Raw genomic sequence first — 27,350 nt, 5'->3', positions numbered from 1 at the left:
GCCCGAAATATAACTGAAAACGTCGTAAACCCCAGGAACCCAACTGAGCTCGTGGCCAAGTGAATGGGCAATACCACCAATGTGATTGTACTATTCGACGGCTACAGTGGGCCAAGCTAAGTGAAATATGGCGGGGCATTGCTACGATGTCCGTTGTACAGGAAACAACTGGACGTGTGCTACCACTGTGGATGTTTGGGGCATATGGCGGATGTTTGCCCCAACCCTAAGGATAAGATCTGCCGAGGCTGCAGGATGCCAAATCCTCCCGAAAGCCACGAATGCAAGGCCAGGTGCCAGCTGTGCCACGAAGATCACCCACAGCAGACCGAACCTGCAAAGCAAGATATAAGACACCATTCCTAGTGCGCAAACGCCGCTTGGAAAGAGCTAGACAAGAACAAGAGAACGCGTCCTTCGCTGCACAAGCCATGCCATCTCACACCAATGCAGCTAAGGACAACATATCGGAGTCCTCCCCTAGTTTGCCGCATGAGAGGAAAAGCCGCTTAAAGTCCAGGAACCGCCCCAGATCTAGGAACCGCTCCAGGTCAAAGTCACGCTTCCAGTCAAGGGCCAAGGAACTACTAAAACCCGGCGCCGATACATCGTTCAAGGTGAGCATGGCAGAGTCAAGGGGACGCGCGCGGAGGCTGCTTCTGACCAGAAAATCGCCAAACTCGAGGCAGAGTTAGCACAACTGAAATAAATTATTTTGCCAAACAATCAGATAATTGCTGCCATGAGAAAAGAGAATAAAAAATTAAGGGAAAAAATTCATAACTACAGTTCAGGCATGGTGCAGTGCAATGACGGAATGATTATAACACAGGATAGTGTAACCAGTATGGAGGAGAGCACTGATTCCCCTCTCCCAAAACGTAAGGCAGTAGAGATTAACAACGATGGTACTAGCAAGCACAAGAAAACCAAGACTGCTAACATGTTGCACAAATGTCAAGAAGAATCTGAAGAATGCGTAAATTTATGAATAAGCAAAGTTGAAGAAGCTGTAAAAATTCAAATTGTGGCAATAAACGACATTAATGAAACCGTGGGAGCGCAAATCAAAGAGTGGGGAACAGCTATTATGCAGAAAATTAACACAGGTATACAGCAACAGCAGGTACACCAGCAGAAACTAGATAGCTTATCTACTAGGGTAACAGAACTTGAAAAATGCTTCTCTGCTAAAGGTCTACAAGCCAGTGGAGTAATGCCCATTAAAACAATCATCGAACCTCCGCTACTAAAGCCGGCTACTATGAACCCAACGCGTTCTCAGCAAAAATTGCTGCCATGGACAGACGCAACAAATACGTATTTTGGCAATGGAATTGTAGAAGTTACAGAAACAAGAAAGCCATCCTACTCCAGTATCTTAAAAATAAAGAAAAACCAGATATATTAATCGTACAGGAGAGGCATGGCCTCGCTAAGTTGCCTGGCTACCGCTCTATCGGCAGTTCCCAGGGGGAGACTAAAGCCCTTACAACTTTAGTGTGGAGGGATCACACGACAGTGCAACACAGCACACAGGATACCGATATAGAAAATATAGTAATTGAAATCATACCCACAAGGAAAACAGGGGACAGTGTGTTCATCCTAAACGTGTACAGTGACCCGATATTCACACGGCACAGATTTTTAACTCTCTTTAAGTGCACGCTTACCATAGTGGGCGATTGAGTTGTAATAACCAGAGGGGACTTTAATGCCCCCAATTGTACATGGGGTTATAAACATGTCCAGCCCAAGGGCAGAAATCTCTGGCTCGACTCGCAGCAGGAAGGCCTAACACTCATCACTGACTCCACAACAACCACTAGGCAAGGAAATAATGTCTGTGGTGATACCACGCCCAACCTTACTTTTATAAAGAACACGCAATTTGCGCAATGGCTGAATACATAGCAAGAATTTGGGAGCGATCATTCTATCATTAAAATCCAGCTAATTGGGGGCCCTGCCAAACACATGGGAAAACAGCTTAGGCTAGTTGACTGGGTTAAGTTTAGAAATATATGAGAGGGCATCACAGAAAGCATTACAAACATTGACCAATGGACAGCTAATCTACAGAAGGATATTTCAGAGGCAACAAAATTAGTCCCGGAAGCTAAGCTTGAAATTCTGGACAGTAGGCAATTACATATGTGAGAAGCCAAACAAGGGCTGCAAAAACCCTGGAAAACACAGAAACAAAACAGAACACTAAGAAAAAAGATAGCCACACTTAACAAGAAAATCGAACAATATGCACAACAGCTTTGTTGCCAACAATAGGAAGAAACTTGTACCACCATGGACAACCAACTAAGCCTAGGCAAAACGTAGAATTAACTTGGACACATCCTAAACCCCGAAGACACAAATACGGTACACACACAAAATATGAACTAAATTCTGCGTGGCTATAAAGGCACAGAAAAAGACTTTCTCAAAGACGTCGCGCTTAAATACATATCCCAGGCACCACCATGTACTCACGCCGATTAGGTAGGAGCCCCAAATCCTGACCTTGATGAAGAATTTAACGAAGCCGAGATACGAGCAGCTCTACACAAACTAAATACTACGTCGGCACCGGGCCCTGACACCATTATGAACAAAACACGATACACATTGGCAAATGAATAGACTTCATTAATGAATGCTGGAGACAAGGCCACATACCGCAACAATGGAAAACAGCGCACGTCGTGCTTATACCCAAGCCTGGCAAACGCTTACAGCTTGAAAACCTAAGACCTATTTCACTGACTTCCTGCCTGGGTAAGGTAATGAAACACGCCTTACTGACCCGATTGACTAACTACCTAGAGGACAACAACGCACTCCCATGTACAATGATAGGATTTCGGAAAAATGTCTGTACACAAGACACTATGCCACAATTAAAACACGAGATCATAGATGACCCTAGCAGACCAACTCGAGCCATCCTTGGGCTTGATCTAAAAAAGGAATTTGATAATGTCACCCACCAAGCCATACTGAATCACGTCAGTAACTTAGGTTTAGGTGAGCGGATGTATAATTACATCCGGAACTTCCTAACAGATACAAGCCGAAATCCTTGTAGGAGGCCTCACATCCGAGGAAACTTCTATGGGTAGTGCAGGGACACTCCAAGGATCGGTGATATCACCTATGTCATTTAACTTAGTTCTAACTGGCCTCCCAAGTAGATTAGAAAAAATAGAAGGTTTGCACCATACAATATATGCAGATGATTTTACTCTGTGGGTAAGCAACGGCAGCGATAGGTCAATTGAACAACGTATACAAGAAGCGATCGACATTATAGAGCAATACCTAGAAGGAACTGGTCTCACGTGCTCAGCCGAAAAGTCTGAGCTGCAACTATATATATACACCAACTTTAAAAGGCCGACATCCCAAGCACCACAACATACATACCTACACAGACATACACCTTAAAACACGAGATGGACACACCATACCCATTTTCGACAAGATAAGGGTACTTGGGTAATAATAGAAGCCAAAGGCACCAACGAGGAGACGGTACGCAATATCGAAGCGAAGGTTTCTCAAACGATGTGCCTAATAAGAAGAATTACGAATAAGCATAGCGGCATGAAAGAGGTAAATGTCATAAGGCTCATCCACGCGTTTGTAATCAGCCACATTACGTATGTTCCTGCATACCATAGATGGTTCGCAGCAGAAAAAATGAAATTAAACAGCATCATAAGAAAAATCTATAAATAAACTTTGGGGCTCATGCAAAGCACAAGTACAGAGAGGCTGTTAGAGCTAGGTTTACATACTGTATTTACTCGCGTAATGATCGCACTTGCATTATGATCGCACCGCTAAATTTTGTCGTGTAAATTCGACTTTTTTTTTTCCCGCGTAATGATCGCACCCTGAACTTGCCGGATCGACATGTCATGTGCCAAGTCTAGCTGAACGCGCCTATCAATGTTTCTGTGATCTGAAAGCAGGCATCACTATGCTAATGCCATAAATTTACTGGTTTAAGTGAAAGCATTCCCTATTTAGATGGAAGAAACTGTTTTGACCAGCGTGACATACACACAACCTCCATAACTGACGCAAAAAGAAAAAAAAAAAGAAAAAATGCGGTGGCTTCGCTCCAAGGAGTGCTTCGCTCCGTCAGCCGCCATGTTTGTTTTGACATCCCGCACAGTTACAGCGGCGGCCGCTTGTTGGTCGACCTGTGTTCATCCCGCAGCAGTATTTCTTTTTTTCCTGAGACCACATTTTTTTATTTTTTTTTTGGTGTGCTTTGTGATCGTCTGTTGAAGCGCCATTTCACCGCAGTATGCGAGCTTTACTGCCGCGTTCGAGCTGAAGGGGCTTGATTACGTGCTAGAGCACGGCAACCGCACTGCCGGCAGACATTTCGGCGTCGACGAAATCCGGATCCGATATTGGAAAAAACAGCGCGACATGCTCATGGCTACTAACAGCACGCGATGGGCTTTCCACGAACCCAAATCTGGCAAGTTCGCTGACATTGAAAAGTCAGTCCTCGAATATGTGAAGGACATAGGCAAGGACGGTTATGCAGTGTCATTAGACATGATACAGACACAGGCTTGCACAGTTTCCCGGAGGCTGGCAATAGCCACAAAGGACTTCCGCGCCAGTTCCGGCTGGATGACACGCTTCATGCACCGGAATAGACTGTCGCTGGCATTTCCAACTCACTCGACGGAACGGAAGATGACCCTCTGTGAGACAGTGAAGACACTGCCGGTTCCGACAGGGAATCGTGCGGTGACGACACTGACGCCAGTGATGCTTCGGAGTCTGAGCGAACATTAGGGGGTCAGAGAGGTAAAAAATAAAAAGGCAGTGTGCCATGCATGTAGCTCCTGCGTAATGCATGCATTTTATAACAAAATTAAGCCTTAATTTACTTTTAATTTTAGTTATGTTCATGATAGCTACCGTAAGAATTCTGATTAGCGACGTTTTTGCATTTCCGGTGCTCAGAATATTTTTTCACGGAAGATTTACCCCGCGTAATGATCGCATCCCGAAGTGGAAGTCAATTTTTTGGAAAAAAAAAAAAGCGATCATTCTGAGAGTATATATGGTAATACACTTGAACTGATAGAGGTGCAACATATTGCGCAGTACGAGCACCTCTCTAAAACTAAGACTGGTAGAGACATTCTGGAAAAATTAGGCATCACTTATCACACACAATTTGGCACCAAATGCGACATTCCTCGTGACGTGCGGGCTAAGCTCACCATGCCTCCGTTACCTAAAATCATGCATCCTGTGCACAACACTGGTAGAAGGCTGAGCAGAGCCAAGACGATGACAAAGAGCTACGGAAACAACAAAGAAGCAGTCTTCGTAGATGCTACTCGCTACAAACACAAAAGCTGCTTCATCACGGCTGTAGTTAACCACAAGAAATAATTCAGCACCAGTCTGACAATACACACGAGACACGTTGAAATGGCAGAAGAGATAGCTATAGCTTTGGCTATATCACAAACTGAAGTGTGATGTATAATCAGTGATTCACAAGCAGCTATACGCAACTTTGCAAATGGCAGAATCTCCCCTGAAGCACTGAGTATTCTTAGAACAGGCAAAACCAACCAAGATGACAGATGCGTTTGCATTCTCTGGTTCCCAGCTCACATACCCGACACCACGGGAAATATCAACCCTAACGAGGTGGCACACAACGTAGCTCCTGGACTCACTTTCCGGGCACGACAAATGTTGATCCCTCGTCAGAATTTCCAAATGTGTAGGGGTTGGAAGACCACATGACAACGTTCAATGAAATTACGAAACATTATAAATTACAGAGGCGTGTTTACCCCCCTCCTTACCATAAACTCAACAGGGCATAGTCTGTCCAATGGCGACAATTACAAACCAGATCCTATAGGAATTCAGCACTACTACATGCTATGTATTCAGAGATCTACGCGACCGCTCAATGCAAAGATTGTCAGGCACGAGCTTCCTTAGAACATATACTATGGGAATTCCAGGGATTAAAACACAGTAATGAGAATGCGGCCTCCACCAACAGCCTCCGCGTGCATTGGCTGGCCGTGCTGCTCAGTTGAGCTCTGGACGATCAGCTATGGGCAATCCAGCGGGCCAAGGAAGCCACTAAGAGGCAAGACCTTCTAGCCGACACCTAGGCGGGAGCCCAGCCCACTAACACGCCGGATACAAAGTAAAGTTTATTCCTTCTTTCCTTCCCACAGTGATGCCTTCCCAAAACACAGAAACGGGCAGAAAGTGATGTCCACTTTTCGGAAAGTGGAAATCACCAGAGTTATCCTAATGCTTGCCACCGTAGTTCCAACGCATCGGTGCCAAGGAGTGACTCCAGAAGGGGCCTTGGCAAGTTTGGAGCCGCACATTCCCCTTGCGCTCTAGCGTCCGCAGCTGCCGGCAGCGAGTTGGCTTGCAGCAACGATAGGTATCAACAGCCCCCCGAGGGCAGGCCTAAAAGGAAAGAGCGAGTGGGTGCTTCCAGACTGGCCGTATGTGCACTAGATGAGGACGTGATTGCTTGTTCCATGTGGAGCGCTTACAGCCGGAGCCACGTCAGCGCCGCCGGTGCAAAGGTTACTTCGATGCCAAGGCCCACCACCATTCTTTCTCACTCTGCGTGCCCGCGTAGCCCTGTCTTTTTCTTCTATTTTTTTTTTCTCACTCTAGTTAAAGGAACACTGAACAGAAACAATGACTTGACTTAGATGGATCAACTGCGCTCTCCAAGTAACAAGTTTCACTGTTATAAGTTCATTATTACAGGAGAAAATCAAGGTTGAAATCTAATTTTTAAATTTCATGCCGAAATCTCCACGTGTGACGTAGAAAGCTTCAAAATATATTTTTCATATTTAGGCAACATCGACTAAAAGAAGATTTCCAAAACTTCGTATGCTTCATCTAGGACACCTACAGAAAAAATGTTGAGTAAGAGCTATGTAGGATCCAGTAGACACTTTCAAAATTTACTACGTCATGGTGCTTGGTGAGAAAATCACAAAGTGGCGTCTCCACCTGCATTTTCTTCACGCGTTTTCTGACCTACCAAGCGTCGTATTGCAATAAGAGCGGTGTTTTCAGGTTTGTGAAATTGTACTTTTCTAATACAGGAAAAGTTGTTTTGCTTTTTAGTGTTCCTTTCAGTAAGAAAGCGCCCAATTGAAATCACGCAAATTAGGTGCAGAAGTACTAATCAAAGCCAAGTTTACTGCCTATTATGCACGGAAACAAACAAACAAACAAAAAAAAAAAACCCGATTACTCGTAACCAAACTGGAGTTGCGCCTATTATGCAAGTGCACCTATTGTATGCAAGTAAATATTGAAGGTACTATGGAGAATGGTGCGAGTTGTTCAAAAGTTCTGTTTTCGTCTGGTTAGGCTGGATAGGTGGTGCCATCTAGAGGGGCCAAGTTGAACCAAGCAAGCGGAAAATTCTTTGAGTGCCGTTGTTGCTGCCGTGGCTCTCGCTACTTTCACTCCGGTTTGGCTAGTACTGGCGGCCACGCAGTAAAGATAAGCAACATTGGGCAAGGCAACTGCTACATCTGGCGGTCTGTTTGCAGGCGCGCAATTTGATGTGCGCTAACGCCATGCAAACCACTAGAACGTGATTTTATTTCAAAATAAGCATTTAATTCACACGAAAGTAACACTATGATGTTTCTGGACTGCTATTTCAACAATCAACATCGAACTTAAGTGTCTTTTTAAAGACCACACATTGTAACTGAAAAAATATTTGCATATTAGAAATCAGTACACACATATACTTAAACTCAGTGAGTTTCACTTGAATTGATAAAGAATTATTTAAATGGTTTCCAGGCCCCTCAAGAGAAAGCATTGTCACATGCATTTTACTGTTCTAGAGTCCTCGTTTATTGGCCTCCTCCTGAAAATATCTTCTGCTGGTACCAAGCTCATGAATGTTGGTTCTTACGGTTTGCCATCACAGCCACTTACATGCATATGCAGTGTAAAAAGCCGTCTCATGCAGTCTGTTGCAGACAACATGGCCAATAGATGTTTTTCTTGCCACAGCTTCACCACTCGGGCAATAGACTCACCTGCTGTGGTCCAGATGCAGTGTAGTTCATCACGGTGAAATGCTTCTGGTAGTCATCAAAGTCACTCAATGTGAAAGGCCTGCGCAACATAACACAATTGAAGTGAAAGTCATTTCTAGGAGGCAGTTGCAGTTCCTGCATACAGTAAATGTTCAAAGGGGATTATAAATCGTTCAAATTAGGTGGACGGGTGCTAGAATGAACGAGCACATTGCCACACTGCACAGGCATCGTCATTGCGATTTAGACACTACTATGCAATCGTGGCAGGCAATTTTGTAAATGAAGTACACGAAGTTCTCAGAGCGAACAAAATTATTTGATCATTCAATGGTATATGCAAGACACAAGCACCGACATGCATTCATTTTGAGCAGTGAGCCTTACTGCCGAAATATATAATGCAGTGTATGCTCCGAAACACATTTATTTAACATGCCCCGCCGTGGTGGTCTAGTGGCTAAGGTACTCGGCTGCTGACCTGCAGGTCGCGGGATCGAATCCCGGCTGCGGCGGCTGCATTTCCGATGGAGGCGGAAATGTTGTAGGGCCGTGTGCTCAAATTTGGGCGCACGTTAAAGAACCCCAGGTGGTCGAAATTTCCGGAGCCCTCCACTACGGCGTCTCTCATAATCATATTGTGGTTTTGGGACGTTAAACCCCACATATCAAAGGCAACGAGCTCCGCGTATGATGAACACCTGCAACAGAAATCATGTGATGCTGCTTCCGAGATCGCCATCACATTTGTTATCATCTCTGAGGTGCTAGGCACGGCGGAACTGTCCCAGAGCAGACGGCATTGGCGGCTGCAATAAGCGCATTGTGCGCAGTCGGCCAAACGACAGGCTTTATGACACTTTTTTTGTTTGTATGTTGGAATACAAATAAAACATCGATCTGTAGGAAGAAATGCTGGGGTACAAGTTATGAAGCTTAAGCAATAATTATCTCTTGTGCTTTGCCAACATCGCAATAAAATGAGAGCAGACATCATGAAAATCGCGTCCTTTTCAGTTGGCAGACGTACTTCGTCGCCACACTTTGCGTCTTGAATGCCAGTGATCTACGCTAGCAATAGCACTTCGATTTGGGCGAGTTGGTACGTATTCGGATAGATTTAGTGTGATTTAGATGAAAACAGGAGACACACAGAACACAGACGAGCGCTGCCGCCTATGTTCAAGTATGATTCTGCAACGTTGATGCATGCTTCAAAGCACGAAAAGTGCTGTGTACATTCAATGTCCTTAGCATTGCTACTGTTGCTGTCATGCTGACCTCGCTCGTCTGTGTTCTGTGCGTCTCCTGTCTTCATCTAAATCGTGCTAATTCTATTCGACTACGCTAGCAGTTTCTCGTTTCTAAATGTGAACCATTGGCAGCTGTGTATAGCAAAGACTACACTGATCATGCCTCATTGCTGCATGCCGAAATGTAAGTCGAGCATTAAACACTGCGCACCCAGCTTAAGTATCGTTTCACGAAACGCTCATTTGAAGAAGAAATGGCTTCAGGCTAAAGCTATCGACCACTAGGTGCTGAGTATGACGTACCTATTGTGGTCTACAGATCGGTGAGCATGGCTCACTGAGCCCAGCACTTTTCTGTGAATAGAACTGCAAATAATCGTTTAGGCATGTAAGAAAGATAAACAAGCAGAGTCAATAAACGATTTACAATCTGTTTGTAAAATCAGCCACCTTCTGAAATTTGCATGGTGTGATACAGTCTAGAAAACCCTCCCATCAAATGCTGAGAGATAAGATCCGAATTCATTCTAAGTTGTGTGTGCCAAACATGCAATTTTTTACAATGTATTATAACGCATGCCATTGAAACACCTTCGTCAAAATTGCCAGCCGTGCTGTTCTTTCCAGATGAATTTGTTCTTGGCATCATAGAAAAAAAAAGATTCTTCAAACCAATGCCTTATCTATTTTATCAATACCAGCCAGACGTGCCCAACCTCTCCTCTAACCCACACCTGCTCTCTTCCATCACCTAGCCTTTGCGTGTGCTTTGCGGTCATGGGGGAGAGGACCCCTCACACAGTGCCTCATGACGGTAATCATATGAATTTTTGTTCAGTTGTGTACGAATCCGTGGGGCGGCACCTTGCGTTCCCCGTGTTCACAATATTGGCGGTCACACTGGCTCTGTGAAAGGTACGGTGTTTTGAGTTAGCGTGTCGCCGATTGTGGTACTATGTGGACAACCAATGGGGAAGTGTCCCTAAAACGCTTCTGCATGCGCTGCTCTGTGATGTGGCGGCGGCATTTTTTCGAGCCACAAAGAAGCAGCAGGAAGTAAGAAATCTGACAGACGTATACGCTATTGGAGTGGGAAACATGTCTATCGCATCTACAGTGTAAAGTACTCGGAAGCGTGTGTGATGCAAGGCGCGTTACCAATCATGTAGTGTAACAACTAAGGTGGATCAATGGCTTCAGTAGAGAAGTGCTCGTTTGCACTGGCAGTGAAATACATAAAGGAGGCGTTGCTTGAAGAGTGACACAATGTTGATAAAATGTATAATACGTTTTCTATGGTGGCACCAAGAAACATCGTCGTAACAAATACACAGGAAACGGTCGGTAACTGATGAAAGGCTGACAGTAAGAAAAAGGGCCCGGAATTAAAAGCACTCGCTAGCAGCACCATGCTGTGTATCCATTGTTGCTGGAAGACGGTGAGAACGAGTGCCACCTCACAGGTTTGTGGAGAACTGAATGGAACTGCCGCCACAATGGGAAAGCGAGTGACATGGTGGGCATGCAGTCAAGGAGGCGTTGGTAAACCTAGCTTCATGGCCTCATTGATGACGCTCTTCGATGACTGGTATGGGCCACATCCACTCTGGCTTGAAGTGGAAGAGCTATAGTCCCTCCAGAAACTGCTGTGACAAGTTGCGGCAAGTCCAGGCAGCCTAACTCGGGACCTCCGAGGCCAACGGCTACTTCGCCGGTCTCTTATGCCGACATCCTTCTGAACCGGGCGTCTATACTGTTTCCGTCACTGTAGAAACGCTGGCCTTTCTGATCTTCCCAATTAGAAGTTCCAAAGCACAGTGACAGATTATTGCCTGGGATTTTCCATTATGGCTCGGGTCGTGTGCCACGAACCTTTCTCCGACCAATTCCACATGTGAATGTGGCCGGCTGAGTTCAAGCTCACGCACCGACGCCGCATTTCAGCACATGGAACCCGCCTCGTGCCCTTTTACTCATGACAGAGTAGTAAACGTTGCAATGATTCTGCATCAGATCGAGGCAACTTAGTCAAACTTGCTTGTTGTCAAATGCACTGGGGAAGCAATACGTGAGACATCAGATAACGACTGCAGTGATAGTTGCTGGAGTTCAACTTCCAACATGACTTGCAAATCAGCATGACTGCAACATTTGTACTTTGTGGCATGCATCAACGTTGCAGAATCGTATTGTCACATTTTCTTGGCATAGCGAAGATGACGAGATAAGGCACATACAGTCAAAACTCGCAATAACGAAATCACCGGAGAAACCGAAAAATTTCGTTTTCGCGAGAATTTCGTTGCCACGAGTATGAGACATAAAAACAGTGATACGGCCAGCAGAAAGAAAATTTATTGCTAGAAGTCGGTCAACTTACTTTGCCGACTCTTGCCATGCAACAACTTAAAGCTCTCCCTTCGTACTGGAAAAAGTGGTCCATTGCTACGTCGCAGTCATGTGCGCCGAAGAAGGAGCAAAGGGTGTTCAGTGCATCCAAAACAACCCGCGGGTTGGGTTTCTTCGCGTGCGTCTCTTCTTGGTCCTCGGTGTTGTCAGCTTCACACACACTTTCGATAATGGCCTCGTCGATCACTTTCTCGTACACAACTACATCGTCACCGACGTGAACGAACGCATCAACGGTGAGTTCATCTGGGATGTCGGTGTCGATGGCTCGAAGTTCCCCCCCAGGCGTTGGTCAGGGATAGAGGCACTGCACTGCCACCACTTTCGCCGTCAAGTGCGCCTTCGTCCAAATCTTTGTCTGGTGGGGCTGAAGCGCAATCCGTGCGTGATGCTTGCACGGTGGTGGTGAAGCCGGCGTGCTTGAAGCAGTTCTGAATCAGCGACAGGAATGTTGGAACCCATGCGGCGGACAATATCTCGAAAGCTATGCACAAGTTGACGTCGGTGGGACGCTTGTGGCAAAGGTTGAGTAGCAGATGCTGGATCAACCTCTCCCTGTAGGCGCACTTGACGCTCCAAATTACGCTTTGGTCGAGCGGCTGCAGAACGGAAGTGCAGTTCGGTAGAACCGAACTGTTGAACGGAAGTGCAGCTCGTCCGACGGCACCGTCTGCATTCCAGCATGATTATTTGTCATCGCCTGCGGCAGTGTGGCCAGGCATGTTGCCGGACACAGACCTCATCGCCTATTTAAGTAAACAAAAATGGCGGTACCCACGCTAGCGCGGCAAAAGCAGACGTTTACAAATTTTGAGTGCGCATAACAGGCATACGAGCATATTTTGACAGTTAACCTTTGGCGGGAGGGTAAAATAAGGCCCGCACTGTGGAGAAAATTCGTTAATGCAGGATCGCTGTTCAAAAACATTTCGTTGCCGCAAGATATGAAATACATGGGCTTCTATGAACGTTCGCCGGGGATCCAGAAATATTTCGTTGCTGCAGAGATTTCCTACTCCCGGAATTTCGTTATTGCGGCTTTCGACTGTTTATATACAAGCACCTGAACATGAAGCGTTCTTGATCAGAATCAAGGGTGAAAATTACATATCGCAACCTTTTGTTTGTTAGCTGGATTGTGAAGTATGTCAGCTTAACAGCTTTTTTTTTGTGTGATGTGAAATTCCTGTGTATGCATGGTGTTGATTTTCATACATTAGTTTATTGTTTCAATAAACTTCAGTTGTTAAACAGTGCTTGTACTCTGCCTTTTTTGTATTAAATTCGTACCTTTGCACTTCCACAATTTTGAGAACCATGGAAGTTGCACAACAAATATTCAGTATAAGTGAAATAATATGAAGAAAACTCAGTTTCATCATACAATTCCAACTGAAAAATAAATACCTCAAACATGAAACCGGCCAATAGTATTCTTCTAATGCCAATGACTGAAGTCTACAAACCGTGGCCTTATTGCTATGCAACAGCAGCTCTCTCTTTTGTCGCGTTGTTGTGTTGCAGTGCGTTACTTTGTGTCTGGCCGGCTAAGTTCAAGCTTCACGAGGCGGTCTTGCGGTGGTCCACATCCCTGCACTAAAGAGCACTGCCAAACAGAACAGGAGTCATTGCATTGCTGTGGCATAAGGCGGGCCAATTATTCATGGGTGGCCGTCGTGCCCAAGGCTTTGCCAAATCACGAATGTGGTACCCCAGGGTTCCGAGGGGAGGGGGGGGGGGAGAAACTGAGCAAGCATAGAAAGTTCCACCAGAGAGCCCCAATCGATTGGGCTGTGCGAATAGGTAGGTCTAGAACCACATCAAATGAATTGAATAGTGACTATACTCTGTTTCACAAGTTCCCTTCAGCACTGTAGAGGCTACAGGCCCCTTAGCCAACAGGAAGGGCGCTTAGCCTGTCCACATGTACGTATTAATTCACGCCGTGTCGTCTGCTCACCGTATTCACGAGGTCTGCTTAATGAATTATAGTTATTATGGCTTTTATTAGCTTAAAAATGCAGTAAAGCTATTAAACAAGCAACTACACCGCAAACTTGAAGAAGCGTGAATTTGTTGCTCTGCTGAAGATCTGTAGAATCTCATGCCGGTGGATAACTTCATTTTGAGGCTGTTTCTCTCCAACGCTGCTCTTGGCTCTCGTATGTCTGTTTCTTCGTCGACCCGTTCCTTCGAGTCTCCAACTGCAACACTCCTTTTCTCTCCTTTTTTTGTGTCAGCCAAAGAAGGACTACGTTTCGCTGCGCAAGCATGTGGCCTTCTCACACCCCGTAGCTTTGGTAGTTTTGAACCAAAGTGGTGAAACAGAGTACAGACCGAGTTAAATAGTGGCCAGACCAACTTAAATACTATTCGAATAGTTTGCGAACACCATGCTGACCATACTCAACAGAGGCCTAAAATTTCAGAATTCCTTACTTCAAACAAACATTGACAAACTATGACAAAGTAATCATCATCAGCCTGACTACGTCCACTGCAGACCAAAAGCCTCTCTCATGTTCCACCAGTCAACTCGGTCCGGTGCTTGCTGCTGCCACTTTATACCCATAAACCTCTTAATCTCATATGCCAACCTAATTTTTTGCCTCCCCCTAACTTGCTTGCCTTCTCTGAGAATCCAGTCAGTTACGCTTAATGCCCAGCAGTTATCCTGCCTACGTGCTACATGCCCAGCCCATGTCCATTTCCTCTTCTTGATTTCAACTATATCCTTAACCCCTGTTTGTTCTGTAATCCACTCTGCTCTCTCCTTGTCTCTTAAGATTACACCTACCATTTTTATTTCCGTTGCTCGCTGTGTCGTCCTCGATTTAAGCTGAACCCTTTTTGTAAGTCTCCAGGTTTCTGCTCCGTAGCTAAGTACCGGCAAGATACAGCTGTTATATACATTCCTCTTGAGTGATAGTGGCAATATACCTGTCATAATTTGAGAGTGCTTGCCAAATGTGCTCCACCCCATTCTTATTCTTCTAGTTACTTCAATCTCGGGATTCGGCTCCGCGGTTAATACCTGCTTAAGTAGGCATAGTCTTTTACAACTTGAAGTGCACTATTACCTATCACGAAGCGTTGCTCTCTTTCGAGGCGGTTGTACATTACTTTCGTTTTCTGCAGATTAATTTTAAAACCCACCTTTCTGCTCTCCTTGTCTAACTCCGTAATCATGAGTTGCAATGCGTCCCCTGAGTTACTCAGCAATGCAATGTCGTCGGCGAAGTGCAGGTTACTAAGGTACTCTCCATTAACTCTTATCCCTAACTTTTCCCACTCCAGGCCTCTGAAAACCTCCTGTAAGGAGGTTTTCAGAGGCCTGGAATGGGAAAATGTGGGAAAATCCTAATGTTTTCTTAACTCTGTTAACAATTACCTTTGTAAATAGCTCGTATGCTTTGAAGAGCAAGCTGATTGGCCTGTAATTCTTCAAGTCCTTGTCATCTTTTCTTATGTATTAGGATTATGTTAACATTCTTCCACGATTCTGGTACTCTTCCCATCAGGAGACACCTTGTAAATGGGGTGGATAGTTTTTCTAACATAATCTGTCCTTCATCTTTCAGCAGATCTGATGTTAGCTGATCCTCACCAGCAGCTTTGCCTTTTTGCATACTCTCCAAGGCTTTTCTGTCTTCTTCTATGGCAAAGTAAGATATTATAATTATGGAAGTTAAGGTGAGTTCATATATAGTAGCAAAAAAGAGTTTGAAAAATATATTTTCTTAACTGAATAAGATGAGGTTTTTTTGGTATTCAAGTAGGTACTTTGTGACCAGCTTAAAATAACGCCAAGATCTAGAAGTTGAAATTTCATGAATGAGCATAATGAATTTCATAGTAACAATAAATAGTGCATTGAGGACACATCCACTCTGGCGACAGAGGCATTTAAAGCAAAAGCTATTTCATCTGGTGATGACTAACGCGTCGATAGTGCCGTAAATGCTTGAACTACATGCACTTCGATAATCTACTAATTAAAACAAAGGAAAAAAAACAAACACAAAAGTGCTCCTTCTCTCTTTAAACTTGTTGTTCCTTTGGGGTATTTTCGTGACTAATAATTATTTGAAGAGTATTCAAAATATATTCAGCATTTGAGACATGTGCTCTTTGATAAAAATCAGAATGCAATGCATTTTGATTTGTTATTTGAAATTTCAAAAAAATTGCGCTCCTCTATAAACCGAGGGCTGGCCAGGCCAATACCCTCTCGTACAACCGTCACAGCGTGGACCTCCTCTGCCTTCATCTCTAGGTGTTGCTGGTGAAAAGCACTCTCCGTGTGCAGACGCGCATCACCGATTACTTCAATTAATAGCGGATGTCCTGTGATTTGTGAATAAATCTAAGCCTTCTGAAACTTCCCCCTCATGTGTTAGCTCAATGCACATGTGCCACTGAACGGAGAGCCCTCTGTTTATTTCATCATCATCATCAACCTGACTATGTCCACTGCAGGACAAAGGCCTCTCCCATGTTCCGCCAGTTAACCCGGTCCTGTGCTTGCTGCTGCCAATTTATACCCGCAAACTTCTCAATCTCATCTGCCCACCTAACCTTCTGTCTCCCCCTAACCCGCTTCCCTTCTCTGGGAATCCAGTTAGTTACCCTTAATGACCAGCGGTTATCCTGTCTACGCGCTACATGCCCGGCCCATGTCCATTTCCTCTTATTTATTTCAACTATGATATCCTTAACCCCCGTTTGTCCCCTAATCCACTCTGCTCTCTTCTTGTCTCTTAAGGTTACACCTACCATTTTTCTTTCCATTGCTCGCTGCGTCGTCCTCAATTCAAGCTGAACCCTCTTTGTAAGTCTCCAGGTTGCTGCTCCGTAGCTAAGTACCGGCAAGATACAGCTGTTATATACCTTCCTCTTGAGGGATAGTGGCAATCTACCTGTCATAATTTGAGAGTGCTTGCAGAATGTGCTCCACCCCATTCTTATTCTTCTAGTTACTTCAATCTCGTGGTTAGGCTCTGCGGTTATTACCTGCCCTAAGTAGACATAGTCTTTTACAACTTCAAGTGCACTATTACCTATCTCGAAGCGCTGCTCCTTTCCGAGGTTGTTGTACATTACTTTCATTTTCTGCAGATTAATTTTAAGACCCACCTTTCTGCTCTCCTTGTCTAACTCCGTAATCATGAGTTGCAATTCGTCTGCTGAGTTACTCAGCAATGCAATGTCGTCGGCGAAGCGCAGGTTACTAAGGTATTCTCCATTAACTCTTATCCCTAACTGTTCCCATTCTAGGCTTCTGAAAACCTCCTGTAAGCGCGCGGTAAATAGCATTGGGGAGATTGTGTCCCCCTGCCTTACACCCTTCTTGATTGGTATTCTGTTGCTTTCTTTGTGAAGCACTATGGTAGTAGTTGATCCCCTGTAGATTTCTTCCAGAATGTTTATATATACTTCATCTACGCCCTGATTCCGCAGTGTCTGCATGACGGCTGATATTTCTACTGAATCAAACGCCTTCTCGTAATCTATGAAGGCTATGTATGGTGGTTGGTTATACTCTGAGCATTTCTCTATTACCTGATTGATAGTATGAATGTGGTCAATTGTTGAGTAGCCTGTTCGAAATCCTGCTTGTTCCTTTGGTTGATTGAATTCTAATGTTTTCTTTACTCTGTTAGCAATTACCTTTGTAAATAGCTTGTATACTACAGAGAGCAAGCTGATCGGCCTGTAATTCTTCAAGTCCTTGTCATCTCCTTTCTTATGTATTAAGATGATGTTAGCGTTCTTCCAAGACTCTGGTACCCTTCCCGTCAGGAGACACCTCGTGAACAGGGTGGCTAGTTTTTCTAACACAATCTGTCCTCCATCTTTCAGCAGGTCTGATGTTACCTGATCCTCACCAGCAGCTTTGCCTCTTTGCATGCTCTCCAAAGCTTTTCTGACTTCTTGTATCATTACTGGTGGGGTGTCATCTGGGTTACTGCTAGTTCTTATAGTATTAAGGTCGTGGTTGTCTCGGCTACTGTACAGATCTCTGTAAAACTCCTCCGCTATTTTAACTATCCTATCCATATTGGTAGTTATTTTGCCTTCTTTGTCCCTTAGTGCATACATCCGACTTTTGCCTATCCAAAGTTTCCTCTTCACTGCTTTGACGCTTCCTCCGTTTTTCAGAGCGTGTTCAATTCTCTCCATGTTATACCTTCTTACACCGCATACCTTACGCCTATTAATCAACTTCGAAAGCTCTGCCAGCTCTATTTTGTGTTTTGTGCTTGAGACTTTCCTGATTTGACGCTTCTTAATGAGATTCTTCGTTTCCTGGGAAAGCTTGCCAGTGTCCTGCCTACTACCCTGCCTCCAACTTCCACTGCACACTCCGTAATGATACTCGTCAGATTATCATTCATTGTATCTACGCTAAGGTTGGTTTCCTCGCTAAGAGCCGAGTACCTGTTCTGCAGCAACACTCTGAATTCCTGTACTTTCCCTCTCAGTGCTAGCTCATTGATTGGCTTCTTGCGTATCAGTTTCTGTCGTTCCTTCTTCAAGTCTAGGCGAATTCGAGACCGTACCATTCTATGGTCACTGCATCGTACCTTGCCAACCACTTCCACATCCTGCACGATTCCTGGGTGTGCAGTCATTATAAAGTCTATTTCGTTCTTATTTTCGCCATTAGGGCTCCTCCCTGTCCACTTGCGGTTTTCTCGTTTTCGGTAGAAGGTATTTAACATCCCCAAATTATTGCGTTCTGCAAATTCTACTAGTAGCTCTCCTCTGACGTTTCTAGTGTCGATGCCATAATCTCCTACTGCCTGGTCTCCAGCCTGCTTCTTCCCTACCTCTGCATTAAAGTCGCCCATCACTATAGTATACTGTGTTTTTACCTTGCTCATTGCCGATTCCACGTCTTCATAGAAGCTTTCAACTGAAGCGTCATCATGGCTGGATGTAGGTGCATAAGCCTGTACTACCTTCATCTTGTATCTTTTATTCAGTTTAATTACAATACCTACCACACTTTCATTAATGCTATAGTATTCCTCTATGTTGCCAGCTATGTTTCTGTGAATTAGGAACCCCACTCCCAGTTCTCTTCTGTCTGCCAAGCCCCGATAGCAAAGGACGTGTCCATTCTGTAGCACAGTATATGCTTCATCTGTCCTCCTAACCTCACTGAGCCCTACTATATCCCATTTAACACCCTCTAGCTCCTCGAATAGTACAGCTAGACTTCCCTCACTAGATAAGGTTCTAGCGTTAAATGTTGCCAAGTTCAGGTTCCAATGGCGGCTTGTCCGGATCCAGAGATTCTTGGCACCCTCTGCTGCGTTGCAGATCTGACCGTCGCCGTGGTCAGTTGTTTCGCAGCTGCTGGGGACTGAGGGCCGTGAGTTATTTGACGTATGCATGTGGGAGGTAGTGGTCAGATACTGCACCAGGGTGGCCAATCCTTCTCTGATGAGGGAGTGCGTTCCCGGCGGTGTTTATTGGTGAGGCCGCACCCGAGGCCTCTTAATGCAGTTCCATCAACACGCAGATTTTTTTTTTTTAATCCGTTTGGGAACTGCCCGGCGCCGGGATTTGAGCCACGGACCTCTTGCATGCGAGGCGGATGCTCTAACCACTACGCCATCGCCGCACCCGGACTGTTATGTTCTAAATGTAGGTTTCAGCGGTTTGTCAGTCAAGTTTGTGATTATTTTTATAAAAAAATTTTAATGAAATGAGATTTCTGCTGAATACCTCCTTAATTAAGGGCCTAGAGAGTATGGAGTTGGGCCTTCGATTAGCCTATGTGGTGCTGTTTATTAATATATTAGGCAGACAAAATTTAAATTCGTTCGTGAGGTGATGTAAACAAATTAATCTTTTTAGTGATTAGGCTTAATTTTGGTCACGAAATGATTCCAGTACTATTACTCCTGTCCTGATGAAACCTGAGCGGCGACAGGTCTACAACTAGGGCTTTGCACTGTATGAGTTAGAAGTTTCCCGGTAGGTTATTAGCAAAGTTAAAAGCGATTGTAAGGAAAAAAAAAAACACGTGATTCAAGACTTTGATCTGACGGGCCTACCTTTCTCCCGAGCAGTGAGCTCCGGAGCAGTGAGAAGACGCGGGCGCCACACGTTTATTTGCGGTTCTCGTTATATTCTTTCTAACTCTGTATCTTCCAGTTACCTTAAGCTATCAAAATTATTTTTATACAGAAAAAACCGGACTGTTGTGTTCTAAAAGAAGATATTATCTATTTTTCGGTGGCTTTGTAGCTCCTTTTGAAATTTGTTTTAATGAAATGAGCTTTTTGCTGATTACCACCTTAATTAGGGGCCTAGAGTGTACGGAATTGGTCCTCCTGGTAGCCTATGGGGTGCGGTTTATTATTATATTAAGCGGACAAAATTTGAATGCGTTTGCGAGGTGATATTACCAATTTAATCTTTTTAGTGATTAGGCTTAATTTTGATTGCGGAATAACTCTGGAACTATTAAACCTAGCCTGATCAAACTTCAGTAGCGTCAGGTCTACCCTAAGGACTTTCAACTTTATAAGTAAGAAGTTTCCCGGTAGAATATTAACGAAGCTACAAGCGATCGTAAAAAACACGTGGTTCGACTGTTGTTGTTTTCACAAATTCACACTGTTCTTCGCTCCTAAAATTTAAAATTTTCGTTTGTAGTAGCAGTATTTGTAGCGGTTGAGCTCCTTGTATCTTCACGAACAAATAGACACCACTCTGACCCTCCTAGAACCAAAATTGCTAAAGTTATAGGTAGATATGTGCAGAGCTCACTTACCCGTGCTGCTGACGTGGCCGCTTATATATATATATATATATATATATATATTATATATATATTATTTAGCTTTCATTAATTCGAACTTCTTTTAATACAAATTTTTTTATTTTGAATGAACACATATCTAATAACAAATAAACAATACCAGAATACTCAAGTTTATTTACAGAAAAAAATTTGTAATGCTAAAAGAACAAGAAAAAAAAACAGCAATAGTACACCTGTAATTTTGGCAGTAAGCTACGCCAAACAATAATATCCACACAATATAAGAAAAAAAAAAGCATGGTAGTTAACCACACATAAAAGTATACAGTGAAATGTCGTACAGCATGAAGAAATAACTTAAATGTATGAATACATTAGTGATTAAAAAATATTTCATGTAATGTCTTTAGTGCTGGTTTATAAAAATGTTTATGCTTGCTACAATACATACGAAGTTATATTTCAACGACTGAAGTTTGTAGTCGGTGCGAAAGCACGGTATAAACCAGCCTCATACATTCTGAGTATTGATAGCGTGACTGTTGCGCTGAAGTGCAGCAGTAAACTCGATAAATTGTTTAAATGAAGAAAAACATATGTCAAATGATAGCAAGATGCAGAAATCATACATATATTGGATTTTAATTATACTGTACTTGCGAAAACATGTCGATGCCGGTGATAAATAACCAGTGTTGGCAATGTGAGGGAAAGCTTTCTTCTGCAAAAGCAATATTCTGTTGATGTTGCGTTGAGTTGTAATAAGCCAAGCTAGACTGCAGTAATGTATGTGTGATTGGAACAGTGCTGAATATATGCTGAGTTTTATTTGCAGAGGGAAAATTTCATGACAACGCGACAGAGCCCCCACTGTAAAAGAAAGTTTCTTGCATAAATGACTTACATAAGAGTCCAAACTTATGTGAAAATATTACACTGAGAATTTTATGTTCTTCTACAGTAACTATTTTTCGGTCTGCACAAATAATATCTTGTTTAATGTGCAGAATTTTACTCCTAGCTCTGAATATTATTATCCTCGTTTTCTTCAGGTTAATTTTCAGTTTATTGTGACCATGATGTAATATTACTAAAGAAATGACTACAATGTTCTACCAACGTATCTGTATCTGCATGGAAAAGCAAGACCGTGGCATCATCAGCATATATTATAAATTTTACCGACTTGTTGATATTGACAATATCATTGATAAAACATTGAAAAGAAGGGGTCCTAATACACTTTCTTGCGGGACACGTCTACTGACAGGCAATGAAGATGAGTGATGGTTACCTAAACACAGATTCTGATCGCTCTGCTAAATATGATTTTAATAAAGCCAGGAGAGTGCCTCGAACGCCATAAATTTCTAACTTATGAAGTAGCGTGCTATGGTCAATGGAATCAAAAGCCTTGGTGAAATCAATGAACAAACCTAATGCATATAGCCTGCTTTTCATGTTCTCTAAAATAATTTCTTCCAGCCTTAACAAAGCTAACTCCGTAGACCTTCCTTTATGAAAACCAAACTGAGCGTCGCTTATAATGTCACCTTCAGTGAAAAAGTTGGACAATCGGGAGTGTAGCACTTTTACGAAACCCTTAGCGAACACTGCAATAATCGATATTGGGGAATAGTTTCCCAGCAAGTTTTTGTCACCACCTTTAAACAGAATAGACACATGAGAGTGTTTCATATCACGGGAAAATTTGCCGGACTCTACCGCTAAATTAAATAGATACACAAGTACAGGGGTTAAATGGTCTAAAACAAATTTTATGGGACCAATATGAAAATTGTCAATATCTAATGCACAACTATTTTTAAGACTCATAAATGTTCAGAAAACTTCTCGTTCGTCTGCCGGGTTGAGAAATAGGCTTTCAGCAGTTCTAATAATTGAGCTATTGATTTATAAGGTTTTATTAATTGGTGGTATACTAGAAGTGAAATACCTATTGAAAGAATCAGCAAGCACTGTACCACTTGATACAGGATTGTTTAACGTGATTTCATGTGGCATGAAGTCTGCCTTGTGGCACTCTAAAACACTGTTTATTGCTTTCCAAGCAGTATCGGGGTGCCTTGTACAGATACCAAAAAACACCTTTTCATAATACGCTATCTTCACTTTTTGAAGAGTGCTGTTTCGTTTATATTTAAAAGCTTTATACTGTTGTAAAAATTATTCCTCTCGCGATTTCAAGAACGCATGAAAAAGCTTATTTTACCGGTTTATCAAACGCCTAATAGCAAGTGTGACCCAAGGTTTTCTTACTTTCTTCAACGGTTTAAGTGTTTTAAAAGAAAAATCAGTGAGGTAGATGTTTGCGAAAGATTCTATAAGATTTAAGTACACTTCATGAGCATCTCTAATCATATAAGCGAAAGACCAGTCATGCATGCTAACAGCACGCTTGAAAGCCTGCAGTGATTCATCAGTGATATTTTGTATTTGGACAGTTTGATGTTGACGTTTCTTTACTGTTCTTGAGGAACTGAACTGCATGAACACTGCACAGTGGTCACTTATGTCTGATGAAATAGCACGGGCGATAGAAACAAGTGTGTCAGCATTCGTAATCATCATGTCTAACAATGATGAAGTGGTTACTGTGATACGAGTTGGCGTTGATATTAGATTTATAAATCCAGATGAATGAAGGCACGATATGAACTCGCACGTGTTTTCAGTGTCTTCCAAAAGGTATATATTGATATCACCACCACACAAGCTGATACTTCTTTGTAAGTTGATATAGCCTAAGAAAGACTAAAAAAATTAAGAAAATTGTTGATGTTGCCATTTGGGGGATGATAGATAGCAGCATCAATTTTTGAGTCAGTTTTAAGTGTTAAAAACTCAAAATCATCTGTAATCACAGAAAAATTGGAAGCCAGTTCATGGGTCTGATAGGCTTCAACAAAGATGCAAGCACCCCCTCCTCAAGGATTCGGGCGATTAATAAAAAAAGCGAGAGTAACCGTCCAGGCTAAGCCTATCACAACTGCGATGTCATCTTTTTTCCTCAACTGCGGAACGTGCATTTGTATGTAAAGCAGCGTTCTCCAATTGACAATGTAGCGAGATATTTTGTGGTAGAGCAAGGTTATGATAGTTCATTCTGTCTCCTTTTTTTTTTATTTTGTAACTTTGGAATATGTGATACTTTTAGTTTATTTTTTCAAGATCAGCTTCGCAAGATATCGGTATGGCATCAGAATCATCAGACTTCCGCACGAACATTTTACCACTATAAGACCAGACTGACTTCCACTGCTTTTCATGCCTGCGCTTTACTGCCATGCCTAGAAGGCGCTTCAGAGCAGGACAAAGATGCTCGTTAATGCAGATGCGCATTTTCTTTCCTTTTTTTTTTAGTACAAGATCCCGCTTTGCCCTAGACTTAAACAGAACTATAATGTCACTGCGGGCCAGATTTTGGGTAGGCACCCACTGACATGTTTCTATGTCAGATTCCTGAACAAGCTCATTAATAGCCTCACCAATTTGCGAAAGGACACTCAGAACGTCCTCAATTTCTTCTTTTCGCACACACTGAATTTCGATGTTTGAGTTTCTGAAATACGGCTTTACGTGAACCAGCCATCGCTCTAAGTCCCCTGTATAAGTCTCAAAAAATGGCATTTCCGTTCTGTTGCTGCGAAGATTGGTATCTCTTGTAGCCTCAATTCTGCTTTTTACTTGTTGTCCTTTTTTGCTTTTGTATACCGATTTTTCTGCTTTTTTTGTATACTAAACACATGTCACATTCTTGTATTCGTACCAATAAAAAATCTGAAATCTGAAATAACTGATAAGGTTGCAAAACATGACCGCTTTCAGTGACGTTGCTGGCGACCGACAGGCTCGTACGTGAATTAGGCCTACACTGGTGACTCGGCGACCGCCACTGACCGCCGCGAGTTCGTTATCCAGAGCCATAGCAGGGCTCTTTCTGAAGTTCACGGCAACTGAACGATCACTACACCTGCTTCAGAAATTAGTGTGGCGCAGAACTTTACAGCAGCAGGCAGTCGACAGCACAATGACAAAATGGCACATGCATGCCTGTGTGCGTCACGATGGTGAAGCAGACGCCGGAAATGCCACTTGGCCAATCAGATGCCTAGGTTTTGTCACGTGCCCCAAGAAGCCAATAGAATCGCACGCTGGTGCTTTTCGATGACACGTTTTTGCTGAAAAACCAATGAGCAAGGCGAGCCAGCGATGGCAAAAAGTTGAAGATGAAAAACGACCCTTCGAAACGAGACCTCGATAGCTCCTGTGCAAAGGCAACGGTTTGGCGCAGAAAATGCGCGATTTTATCGTCTATTTGCCCTCTCATTGATGTCACAGAGGTGCTATAAATTGACATTGTGCCAAAAATAATGACGACAGAAGCTAGGAACTTCTCAGATAACTGCAAAAATAGGTATATTTCGAAAATGTCAACTTCAAAAAGTCAATTTTTTCACAATTTCACCTGTGTGCCACTTAAATTGTACTTGTGATCTTCCTGGTTCGTCATATTTACGATAAACGGCAATGCACACTGGGTTAAGATGCAAACCCAAAACAAGAAAAAAAAAAAAATTACACAGGCCCAAAACACGGAAAGGGCAACAGAAGCGCTGTGTCGTCCTTTTCGTGTTTCGGTTTTGCGTCTTGACCCAGTGCGCGCTCCCGTTAATTGCAAATTACAAGTAATGCACTGCTATCACATCGACAGTGGCATTACTGCCAACAACCATGCCTCCTTCAGAAAATTGTTGGAATGTACTAGCTCAAAGCAAGCAATCCTCTGGTATACAGAGCACTCTTTTGGCATGAACAGGGGTGGGTATATGTGTTTGGGAGCAGTCCTGGGAGCAGGCAGAAGTGCTTTTTGTAGCAGGCTTGGAGCAGCCAAAAAGACGTTTTGGGAAAGGTTTGGAGCAGCCAGAAGGGCTTTTTTCAAGCAAAGTTAGAGCAGCAAGAACATTCAGAGCAGATTTAGCCCTGTTCAAAGCACATGAAAGAAAAATTTGTTCAATACTGCATTTTTCGAAACTAGTTGGCTAAATTGTGCAATAGCCTCATTATTGCAATAGAAATGATATGAACACTCCCTAGGGGTCATTGCCATTGCCGTCATGTTCTGTATAAATTCCAAATTCATTACATACCCCCTCACATCACATGTTCTATCCGAGGGTAAAACCGTGCTAGAGGGGGGGACGAATGCAATTGAAGCAGAGACCAAGCGGTCCGGCTCATCTCCGCGGCTTGAAGGGTGCGTGCGATAACATTCGATACCCCCGCCCGGGAGGCCTGTAGTTGAAGCAGAGAAGAAGCACTGTGCCCATCTTGAAAGTGCATCCAAAAAAAGCTAGAGGGAGGGGAGACATGTGTCGCTCGAGCGATAACTATGAACTTTGCTTCTAAGGGTGTGGTTGCAATCGCTGGAGCACATGCTAGCTCGGCAGTCATCAGCAGGTGGCTCGCATACACTTCCATGTCCTTACTTTCATTGCAAAGAGACAGTGCGAAAAGTGTTGCTCTCCTTGTAGTGGCCGTATTTTCCATACACCAGCATTTTGTACAAGTTGCGTGAGATTGGATCCCAAAGAGTTAGTTGCCAGCCTCACCTCGTATAACATTTCATTTTGCTGCTATCGCATCCACTTCTTGCCCTTGCGGTGCAACTGTGACTTTTTCAATTATGTGCAGCCACCTGTTTTTCTTTTAGGGTGTTCACCACGGCTTCGCTGACGTATCTCCATCACGGATATGACATTGTAAAATATATGCCAACATATTGCAAAGAAAAAAAGAATGAGAAGGAAAACATCCCCAACGGGGCTTCGACCCAGCGACCTTGCGCTCTTCAGCACACGACACTATCCAATAAGCCACAGGGCAAACTTCCTCCTACTTGTTACGGCGAGCCATTTATATACACCATGTACCACTCTCAGCAAATTTAGTGAATTTTCGTCATCAGCAGTAATGAGATGGCATGATGGGGGCACGTTGGGCACATGCGCGCCTTAAAAGTTGTCGTGCCCCCCCCCCCCCTTCCCCCCCCACGTCGCTATGGGCACACGCATCCACAAGGCGCGGTCAAAGTGCATATAGATAGATGGTCTCTAGCATGGTGGCTCACTTGTGTGCATGCTTATCTGCGATTCAGGCACTTTGTTCCACTTGTGCTTCCTGCGCATGTTTGCTTTACAGTTACAGTAGTTAAAAGAAGACAAACGTCAATTCGCTCACTGCCGCAGCTGCTTTTAAAAAAAGGAGTGTGCTGCTCCTACACAAAGAAATAAGAATTATGACAGTCGTTCGCGCTCAACCTGTATGTACCTGTGTGTTCATTTCATGTGTTTTTCTCTCTGTTTGAGCAGCATGCTTTAAGCATCGAGCTGTGATAGTTGTTTGTCCGCGCTCGGCTTGTGTATGCTCATTTCGTGCGTGGTTTCCACTTGATGTGTGCACTGGAAATTTCAAGCTGCTTGCCAATCTTTGTGTGACAATGCGGTTTGTTACTGTAGCGTTCATTTCTTCGCTCTTGTGGTGAAAAAATGCACAATAAACGCTCTCAACTACCTCTGCGAGAACAGGTTTCACTATCTTGTTATACCGATTTCTAAAATGAGGGATCAGCCATGTTTTCCTCTCCTTTTTTTTTTACGTGAATGCACAAGCCTCAATCACTGAGTTTATAAGCACCAAGCACAGCGGCCTAATGAACGAGAATACCCACATAAGCTCGTTGAGCAGTCATGTGGGCTCGGTGGCCGTGCTTCAGCG

The 27,350-nt window shown here is 43.6% G+C and overlaps 1 protein-coding gene across 8 annotated transcripts in view; it reads right to left on the bottom strand.

Moving 5' to 3' along the window:
- TTLL12 (Tubulin tyrosine ligase-like 12) overlaps positions 1-27,350 on the bottom strand; it is a 457,993-nt gene that overhangs the window by 50,404 nt on the left and 380,239 nt on the right. For 7 of the 8 annotated variants that reach the window (XM_075882498.1, XM_075882503.1, XM_075882502.1 and 4 more), the window contains 2 exons: positions 9,665-9,727; positions 8,109-8,187 (listed from right to left, as the gene is read on the bottom strand). In XM_075882498.1, the coding sequence (XP_075738613.1) occupies positions 8,109-8,187; positions 9,665-9,727 (142 nt within the window). The remainder of the gene's footprint in view (positions 1-8,108; positions 8,188-9,664; positions 9,728-27,350) is intronic. The other variant, XM_075882499.1, reaches the window with a different exon arrangement.

Source organism: Rhipicephalus microplus, unplaced genomic scaffold (assembly GCF_043290135.1).
Source record: "Rhipicephalus microplus isolate Deutch F79 unplaced genomic scaffold, USDA_Rmic scaffold_12, whole genome shotgun sequence".
Classification (NCBI taxonomy): Eukaryota; Metazoa; Arthropoda; class Arachnida; order Ixodida; family Ixodidae; genus Rhipicephalus; species Rhipicephalus microplus.
Note: the sequence above shows the minus strand (reverse complement) of the source record. Positions and strands in the feature narration are given on the sequence as shown.